Consider the following 10,874-nt stretch of genomic DNA (forward strand, 5'->3'; position numbering starts at 1 on the left):
ACTGGTTGAACTGGTAAAACCGATGTCACGTAAATAAAAAATAAAAAATAGTTAAAAGTTTAAAATTAAAATCTTCACTAACATTTTATGAAAGAATTAAGTCTCAAATTTAAAAAATAACCAATATAAAAAATATATAATTTTTCAGTAATATTACAATAGTATCTTAATTTGACACAATAAAAGTAACAATTAATTCACAAATTCTAACTGATCAGTAGATTTTAACACTAACATCAAAATAAATAACCTTAATCACAATTTTAGCATTGAAATAAATCAAGCAGATTAATAAAATTTTAGTAAAATTTATATTTATATTAATAATGGTATATAATTAAGATATAATTAATTTGAAAAATAGAGAATTTAAAATTAAATTAAATTAGATATCTATAAAATTATATAATTGAATGTATACTATATAATTAATATTTGTCATTTATAATAGCAAGAAGCTTTATATAAATTTAGATTTGTATTATCAAATTTTTGTTGTCAAAATACAGTGGTGTATTTAATAAATAATAGTTGAAATTTCAAATATATTTATTCTATAAGGGATTAGAATTTATTTTATTTATGTTAAAATTTTTCTTATTTTTTATTATATATAAATTTAGATTTGTATTATTATTATTATTATTATTATTATTATTATTATTATTATTATTATACTGAATCTTTATTAGTATTTTTCACACAAAAAAAATTGTGGCTGAAAAATCCGACATGCACATATTAGCTACGGATGAAGTGTGGTAGAATTATACTTTTTTGATTTAATTATTCTTATTTAGCTACGGCATTATACGTGAACAATAATATACAAATTGTGGCTCTTTAAAGGTCTTCACAATGTTTAAAACGGTAGCTAATAACATTAAAATGGTGACAAATTGAAAATACAATCCTCCAATTAGTCATAAATATTTTTTTTGTGACCAATGTATAGTTGTTAGAGTTATCTTAAAGTTTAGCCATAATTTTTTTGTGACTAAACCCTTTATTTTTTGTAGTGGACATTGCGAATAATACCGCCATCGTAAAGCTCACCATTGCGTCGCAACTCATCCTGCCGCAGGTGGAATCCTTCATTGAAAAGGAAGTGGATAAAAAAGGCCGTGAAGAGGTTGATGGGCGGCTACGATGAAGCGGAGAAGATCAGGAAAAAAGCCAAAGAGATCCAAGAGAAGGCTTTGAAAGTGGTTGAGGAAGATGGATCCTTACACAATATTTTGATGGAACATAGGTTGTGTTTGTTTGTTGAGACATGAATATTAAATTAGAAAAAGTTTAGGGGCTAGTAGATTTTGTGGTTTTTAGTCATCAATTAGCCATCAATAATGTTTTTAATGGTGTGAAATTATATCTAATGATGTAGAATCATTCAATTTTCTTTTGATGGTTAAGTGCTGACCAGAATTTAACAAAAATGCTGGCACCCTAGCACTCCTCTATTAATTTATAGATATAGTAGTATATGTTTATTGTTTATTTGTTGAAATATGATGGTATATAAATATACAATATATATATATATATATATATATATTTAGTTTTTTTTTAAATTAAACACTGATATACAATACATAGAACACAAAATTTAATCTTTTTATTTCTAATTATTTTAAAAATTATCAATGTATAAAACACGGTAATGCATAAGATATAGAAAATAAAATTAACATTTAATTTATACACGTGTGTCTTATATATTATTATCAAACACATTATAAAATTTGTGTATCTTTGTTTATGTATCTTTATGTATTTGTATATGCGTTTCAAAAATACTGACCAAATACAACGTATTGATCAGCTTCAGAAGCTCGTGATGTTCAAAGTGTTTTTTTGTCCACTCACTTGGGAAAACCTACCACTTATAGTGTTAAAGTATTTATAAGTGGGAGCCACTCAAATAAAGACGTTTAAAACATCTTTTTTTAAAGATATTTTTTAATAATTAAAATTTAACACATATAATCGATTAAATCATGTTATTTTTGTTAAATTAGGCCACATAAATTAATTTGACCGCAAAAATAGTGAATCAAATTTTGAACTGGTCTAAATTAATTATTATTTTTTGTATAGAAAACGACTACAATACTCCTATTATAGAAAATGACTAAAATACTCTTATTATATATATTAATTTTGAGAATCCTTTTTTCTCTGCTGTCATAGGGTTAGGATTTAGAGTTTTCAAAATTAATATACATATACATACATACATACATACATACATACATACATACATACATGAGTATTTTAGTTATTTTTTATAATAAGGATATTGTAGCTATTTTTATATAAAAAAAAATATTAATTTATACCGGTTTAAAATTTAATTTATTGGTTTTTCAGCAAAATTGATTTGTTCGGTCAAATTTTAATAAAAATAACACAATTTAATCGGTTATATACGTTAAATTTTAATTATTAAAAATATATTTAAAAAAGACGTTTTTGATATCTTTATCTAAGTGACTCATTTTGCAAGTACTACCTAGCTTTAAATATTTTTTCTATCATAAAATATAAAAAAATTAATTTTAAAAAAATTAAAAATATTATTTTTTAGGATTTATTTTTTTTTTCATAAAGTTCACTTAACAAATAGGCGAACTTTTGTAATACATGCGATGTGGATAAGGATACTGTCGTGTATTCTGGTAGTCTAAAACAGATATCCACCCACATAAATTTTTTTTCGAATGTCTGAATTACAACGTGAATTTTTTTTAAGAATTTGTGTTGAGTTCTTTTATGTTAACTCGTATATTTGCTCCATATATACTAGTAAAAAAGATAGTGTAATTTTTTTTGGGTTGAGAATGTAGAATAAAATGATAATGGAAGAGAAAATGTTGCTCCAAATAATAATGAACAAGCAAGTGTCAATCTAACTTTGAAAATTGGTAAGTTGAGAGCTGATGAAGTGAGCACTCATGTATAATATAATTGTTAGGATTGTTGGTTTTTCATGTTAGTTATTATTTTAGTTGTGATGGTAAAAGTTTGACAATATTAAATGTTGTATCTTTACTCAACCCTTGGTCCACAAATTGCATATATCTCGGAGTCTGATATAATTGGCAAACACCTTCTCTAACGAGCTCCCCACTCAGACTACCACCATCCTAACAAACCGGGATGATAACAAATCATGAACCCTGTCAAACTTGCAACAAAGATACGAATAACTAACCTAAATAACAAACTACTCGAACAACTCATTATATATACTGATGAGCTAACAATCTAAAGGTACGCAATTCATTTCAGTTTTATTCTGAACTCTCCCACACTCATACTTACTTGAGCGTTGGAATCTATTTGCAGGTACCCAACGCCACCACCCCAGAAGAAGACGACGTTCCATTCCCTTTACTCCAAGGAAAGCTAGTTCAAGCATCACCAGAACGAGCTATACCTCGGAGTTCACTTTCACACAGGAACATTTGGTGCCCACCGTGGGGCCGAAATTTCTCTAACCCCACAACTTTTTACTCTGCATATTTTTTCATTTCTTTTTGCAGGACACAAGACATGGCGAACGAACACAGCCACACCCCTTCCGACATCAATCAAGCCAAAATCATAGCGATCAATGAGGCCCTCAGGGCCGAAAATCATAGAATGGCTGAGCTCCTACGATAGATGGAGCATGACCGTACCAAAGGAGAACACAAAAATGTTGAAAACAAGGACGATAACAACGAACACACCTCGAAAACTAAACACACCGTCCCCAAAACCACAAAAAAACTACCAAAAGAACTAACCCCTTCACAAAAGAAGTTATGAGCTTTGAGATGCCCAAAAATGTCACTTTGCCTTCAACCCTAAAACCCTACCAAGGAATAGGAAACCCAAATGTCCACGTCACCAAGTTCCATGCCATGATGTTCATGAATAAGGAGTCTGGCTCCATCCTATGGCGAACCTTTCCAACCTTCCTAGATGAAGCCGCCCTAATTTGGTTCTCCAACCTACCCGAGAGTTCCATCTCAAACTTCGATGAGCTGGCCTACCAGTTCGTCAATCATTTCGCTGCATCCAAAATATACGTCCACAATTTTGATTACCTGAGCACCATCAAACAAGGGCCGAACGAAAGCCTAAAGGACTACATGACTAGATTCGCTGAAGCAACCAACGAAATACCCAATCTAAACCACGAAGTACATCTCCACGCCCTAAAAAGTGGCCTTCGGCCAAGGAAATTCAAAGAACCCATAGTAATAGCAAAACCCAAGACCCTGGCCAAGTTCCGAGAAAAAGCGACAACTCAGATCGAAATTGAAGAATTTCGAGCACTGCGAAGGGCGGAAAAACCTACACCAAATAGAGAAGAAGAAAGACGTAACAGGCACTCAAGCAGTAGAATAGATCAGAAATCATTCAGACTAACTCCTAAGTTTGACAGCTACACCCCCTTTAACGCAAAAGGGAGGACATTATAAAAGACATATTACATTCAAAACTCATCAAATTCCCAAACAGAGCCGGTACATATCAGGACCAACGGCACGTGGACAGATCCAAATATTGTGCTTTCCACCAAAAGTATGGCCACACCACAGACAACTGCGTAATAGCAAAAGATGTCCTTGAGAAGCTGGCCCGCCAGGGACTGTTAGACAAATACATTGACAGCCAAGGACGAAGGCGGAACACGGAAGACCTCGGCCAACAACCTAAAGCATCTGATAATTCCCGAGATAAAGAGAAAAAGGTAGACAGTGATATCAATCCACCACGTAGGATAATAAACTGCATTTCTGGTGGTTTTGCAGGTGGCGGATGTACGAACTCGGCAAGAAAAAGGTCATATCGAGCTATGATGACAATGACAGAATCAACTCTATCTCAACCTATCAACAGGGACAAGCCATAAATTTTTTTCCCCAAAGACTATAAGGCAAATGATCGAAACCTGGACGACCCAGTCGTCATCACAGCATAGGTCGGAGAACCACTGGTAAAGAAAATCCTGATGGATCCAGGGAGCAGCGCGGACGTGCTGTTCTATTCAACATTCCAGAAGATGAAACTGAGTGACAAGAACCTTCAACCCTCATCCGGAGAACTGGTAGGTTTCTCAGGTGAGCGTGTCTCCATTCGAGGTTATATTTGTTTACAAACAACTTTTGGGGAATATCCTAACAGTAAGACAATAGATATACAGTACCTTGTCGTGGATTGCAAAAGCCCTTATAACATCAATATGGGCAGATCATCTTTGAATGCATTCAATGTTATTGTTTTTACTGTGTATTTGTGTGTTAAGTTCCTTTCGCAGGACAATAACCAAGTTGTGACTATCCATGGAGACCAAAAGGAAGCCAGGCAGTGCTATAATGCCAACCTAAAGACTGAACAACCAAAACAACTCGAGCAATAGTATGTTTAGGTAGTATACAACTCGGAACAACTGCCTCCCTTGGCCGAGCTACACCCGCGAACCAACCATCAAGAACGGTCAATGCCAATAGATGACCTTGCTAAAATCCAGTTGACAATCAACGAAGGAAAATATACATACCTCGGCAATGCGCTACAAAACAATAAACAAGGTCAACTAGCCGAGCTATTGAGACAAAACGTCAACCTATTCGCATGGATCTCAGCAGACATGCCAATGATAGATCCTAAAGTCATCTGCCACAAGTTGGCCATCAACCCATCAGTCTAATCTATAGTCCAGAAAAAAGACACCTCGTCACAGACAAAAGGGCAGCCTCTCTGGAAGAAACCCAGAAACTATTCAATATCGGTTTCATCAAAGAACTCAGATACTCCACTTGGTTAGCCAACGTGGTAATGGTAAAAAAGAACAACGGTAAGTGGAGGATGTATGTGGACTATATAGACCTTAACAAGGCCTGTCCAAAGGACGCATACCCCCTCCCATGCATTAATAAACTTGTTGATAACTCATTTGGTTTTCAATGTTTAAGTTTCATGAAAAATCCTCCGAACAGGTTACTATTGGCCAACGTTACAACAAGACTGCATGAACAAAGTCAAACATTGTAATCACTGTCAACGCCACGCACCAATCATTCACAACCCGGCCGAGCAGTTACACGCATCCGAGATATGCTGGCCTTTCAATAAATGGGGGCTAGATATCCTCGGACCATTTCCACCTGCTCCAGGCCAGGTTAAATTTTTAATTGTCGCTATTGATTACTTTACAAAATGGATAGATGCAATACCTTTGGCAAAAATCACATCTAAAAAAATGATTTCTTTTGTATGGAAAAACATACTATGTCGATTCGGTATTCCTCAATTTATTATAACTGACAATGGTAGACAATTTATAGATCAAATATTTACAAATTTTTTAGAAAATTTCAAAATAATCCAACAATTCTCTTATGTCAAACATCCACAAACTAACGGTTTAGCAGAAGCAGCAAATAAGATCATTTTGCAGGGTCTCAAACAGAAGCCCCACGACTCAAAAGGAGAATGGGCCGAGCTCATTCCTGAAGTATTGTGGAGCTATAACACAACTGAACAATCATCGACAAAGGAAACACCCTTCAAGCTGGTCTACGGATGCGACGCCATGATACCAATTGAGGTATCCATACCAAACACCAGAACCATAAATGCAAACGAAAGCAACAACGTTGAAAACAGAAGAGCTGAGCTCGACCTCGTCGAGGAAGATCGAGACAAATCAGCACTATGACAATTAACAGCAAAACGGGCTATAACTCGAAAATACAATAAGATGCTCAAACCGAGGACATTCTCAGAAGGAGACCTGGTCCTCAGAAAAGTCAAAGACATACGAAAGCCGCAAGGACACGGCAGGCTAAGCGCTAATTGGGGAGGTCCATTTAGAATACATCAAGTTATCGGCAAAGGAGCGTACAAAATACAGAAACTCAATGGAACTATTCTATCAAATACTTGGAACACATCATCTCTAAAAATGTATTTTAGCTAGTCTATAAGTCGAACATAGTGATGCACTCTTTTTCCTACTACCAGATTTTATCCATAAGGAGGGTTTTGCTGGAGAGGTTTTAATAAGTCACACCACCCCGCAATCTTCCATTCCAACATAATAGAATACAAACAATTATCTATGCACCATCTCATACTCTAACAATACTAACGAAACGACAAATTCAAAACTTTCCGCCGAAAAACATATCAGGGATATAGCACAAATATAAATTCAAACCCTGCACATTACCAAGCCTGTTTGGCCAAAGGCCAGCAATTCAAAACATCTAATATCAAAAGAGCTATAAGCCTAAAAGAGTTCCCAAAAAAATCCAAATAGTTAAAAGTCAAATCCTACATATCCAACATATTTCACTACAATTCAAACATCAGGGTTTTCACCCTCCCTCTCCACACCATCCTCATCCTCAACCAGCTCATCGCCTACAACAACTTTACAAGGATCCATTTTCGACAAATCAGCAGCAGGCGCCAGAAGTTTCGCCTGATGAACCGCCCTTTCAAACCCAACCGAGAACATCTACAGACCATGATCCCCCTTCTCAGTCTCAGCTTGTTTCTTTTCTACACCAAGCACCACCAGTCTGGCTTTAAGAGACACGTTTTTCTCTTTCAATTCCTTTTCAGTTTTCTCATAAGCTGTCAACCTCTCTTGCAACGAATTGACTAAATCAAGTGCATCATGCAGCTTACTCGATTTCTCCACGTTCTCTTGCATCAGCTGAGTCATGGAAGCCCTATCAAAGGAGTCCCGAGCATTCTTAAGTTCCTGAGTCCGACCAACACAGAGCAACCGTAATCCCATTACATAAATAAAATAGAAAACAAATCCAATCAAACGAACAATGCAACAACAAGCTAAAAGCTCAACCAGAAAACAGATAATAGCTGCAACTACTGTGCAACTCCAACATCACCAACATCATGCACAAGTTTCACATCAGAAGGATTTTGAGCCTGCCCATCAGCAACAATAGGGAAAGGGAAGTGCTCACACCAAACTGACGTCAAGTCCTCATTCCCCTATAACCATGCAATGCCCTCTGATTATCAGCAAATCTCTTAACCTATTCCAAATCCATGCTTTTCCCACCGAGCTTATCCTCGACCACATCAGCCTCTTTCTCTTTCCTCTCCCCCCTTTTTCTCTTATAGCTAACCTTCTTCGCTGGGGAACTCTGATTCACCTCGGCACCAACCTCAGCCACAACCTAACTACTCGAACCTTGCTTTTCAACATTCTTTGATCGAAAAAATGCCCTCAAACTACTCGACGTCACCTTGGGGATTTCTCCACTACAAAAGTCAAAACAATTAGAAAACAAACAGCCACACGAGTATACAAATACATAAAAGAAACTAGATTATTTACCTATATATTCAGATAAAGCGTCTTTATCAAATTCAAGTTCAAGTATATCCACAACAGAAAGAAGAGAGGACGATGATATATGGTTTACCAAGAACTCAACAACCATTTCATTCCTATACTCCATCCTATCCATACCTAGAATTCGCCTAGGCCGCGGAACCCAGAACAAGGGAAACCTTTCCAGCAAACAATGATCAACATACCATGGAAACTCGCTCTCAACTACCCCAACTTTCAGGAACATGGACTTGAAAACTTTAAACGACGAACGGTATAAGCTAAAAATAGCACGCCCTGGGGCACTAGCAAGGTTCAACCAACACCCCCTTTTCACACCCTTACATTGAAACAGTGCAAAAAACACCTCAAAAGATGGCTCAATTTCTAAAACACCCATCAAAATTTCGAACGCTCTATCAAACGCCCAAGAATTGGCATGCAATTGCGATAGAGCACACTTCAGTTGCATTAAAACGCCACACTCAAACTAAGAAAAAGGAAACCTACCCCCTAACTCTACAAATACAGCACCGTACATATAAAAAAACGTAAATCCCTCACCATGATGGAAAACCCTATCAACAGCACTACATGGCGAAAACTTTAGTTCAATACTACTACCCTCCCTAACCCAAGAACACGGCGAACCCAATTGAGAGACGCTAAGATCATCATCAAAAGCGGATACCCAACCTCTTACCGACTCAGCAACCCAATCGTAAGGATTCAGAGGGTCGCAAACGAAAATCTCTTCCATAATCTTATCAGTACTATCGTTAATCACCCTTTTTCTCTTACCCTTAACCTTCTTATCAACCACCACCATTTTCCCCTTATCCATCAGTAAGAACAACAGTAGAACTAGCAAGGAAGAAAGTAGAACAGAAACAAAAAACTAACATTTTTTCTCATCTTCAGGAAACACAGAGAAGAAGTAAAAACGACAGCAATAAACCAAAGGTCCAAGTAAATCCACCAGCCCACTAACCAGATCTTCAAGTAAAAAACCAAAACTCCAAAATAAACTACAACCATTGATTCCGAATACCAGTCCACCAAATAACGGTCCTAATTCAAGACTGTCCCTATTCTCAATAAAGCATTAAACCACCTAACACGTTCTCCGAGAATTTTTCTATCTTCAAAACCCCCAAATTAATATACCGCCAAAAACGCAACCTTGACACATTTTTTCAAACAACCAAGGAAAAATAAATTGACCTTGTGGGCTGCCTTTATACCCACCTCCAAGCTATACATTAAGCTCGACCTATTATACCTCGGCTTTGAAATACAGGTCAAGTTTGGGGGCTATGTACCGTTACTCAACCCTTGGTCCACAAATCGCATATATCTCGGAGTCTGATATAACTAGCAGACACCTTCTCTAACAAACTCCCCACTCAGACTACCACCATCCTAACAAACCGGGATGATAACAAACCATGAACCCCGTCAAACTTGCAACAAAGATACAAATAACTAACCTAAATAACAAACCACTCAAACAACTCATTATATATACTGATGAGCTAACAATCTAAAGGTACACAATTCATTCCAGTCTTATTCTAAACTCTCCCACACTCATACTTACTTGAGCATTGGAGTTCTTTTGCAGGTACCCAACGTCGCCTTCCTAGGAGAAGACGACATTCCATTTCCTTTACACCAAGAAAAGCCAGTTCAAGCATCACCAGAACGAGCTATACTTTGGAGTTCACTTTCACACAGAAACAAATGTAATTTGTTTATGGATGAATGAAAGTATTTGAAGATCATTTTCTGTTTTATTAATGTGGTCTATATTGATAGATTATAAAACCTAAATACCAAACTGAATAAAAATCACAAATAAATTAACAATAGCAGTTTCTGATCATAATTATCAAAATGTCAATGCAACATATAAAAATAAACACCATAGAGCAGCTACAAAAAAAATTACAAAAAGATCTCAAAGATTAAATTGTCACTAAAATATGGACTACCAAAAAAAAAACTATAAAGTTTGGTTGATGTGGTATTCATAATTCTAAATAAATAAAAAAAGCCCCAATGCTCTAGCTAATTCCATATATGATCAAACATCATCATCAGCAAGTGTATCTAATAATATATAGGTGTTTTTTTCTTTTTGGTGCTTTGAATCATAGACAAACTTCATAAAATTGGACAAGTTAAAAACTATTATTGCATACTTGCTTTTTGTAGGAGATCAATATTATAGAGGTGAGATCCTCTTTTTAGTTAGCAACTTCTGTGATATTATTGTACTAGTAATGCTGGTGCCAATACAAAATTAGAGAATTTATTGTTAGTTTGAATTAGTGTGACAAAAGAACTATGACAAAATAGTGGTAACAAATTAGATTTATTACTCGAACCTCATTTTGCGATCCGCCATAATTTGGTTAAGATAAGTCAATCTTTGCATCTTAGGGTACAATTGTTGGTGTTAAAAAATTTTCTATGATAGTAACACCAACAAGATGAAGATTTT

General features: G+C 35.6%; 2 protein-coding genes across 2 annotated transcripts; both read left to right on the plus strand.

Annotated features, from left to right (window-relative positions):
* The first annotated feature begins 3,809 nt into the window (after positions 1 to 3,809).
* LOC112782605 (uncharacterized) lies at positions 3,810 to 4,906 on the plus strand. The gene is made up of 2 exons (XM_025825086.1): positions 3,810 to 4,378; positions 4,513 to 4,906. Exons 1-2 carry the CDS (start codon positions 3,810 to 3,812, stop codon positions 4,904 to 4,906), a joined length of 963 nt encoding a protein of 320 aa, XP_025680871.1.
* A 99-nt stretch (positions 4,907 to 5,005) lies between these two features.
* Positions 5,006 to 5,413, plus strand: LOC140183608 (uncharacterized). Its single transcript, XM_072232066.1, has one exon. It carries the CDS (start codon positions 5,006 to 5,008, stop codon positions 5,411 to 5,413), a length of 408 nt encoding a protein of 135 aa, XP_072088167.1.
* Positions 5,414 to 10,874: the final 5,461 nt, after the last annotated feature.

The sequence above is a fragment of the Arachis hypogaea genome, chromosome 3 (assembly GCF_003086295.3).
Source record: "Arachis hypogaea cultivar Tifrunner chromosome 3, arahy.Tifrunner.gnm2.J5K5, whole genome shotgun sequence".
Classification (NCBI taxonomy): Eukaryota; Viridiplantae; Streptophyta; class Magnoliopsida; order Fabales; family Fabaceae; genus Arachis; species Arachis hypogaea.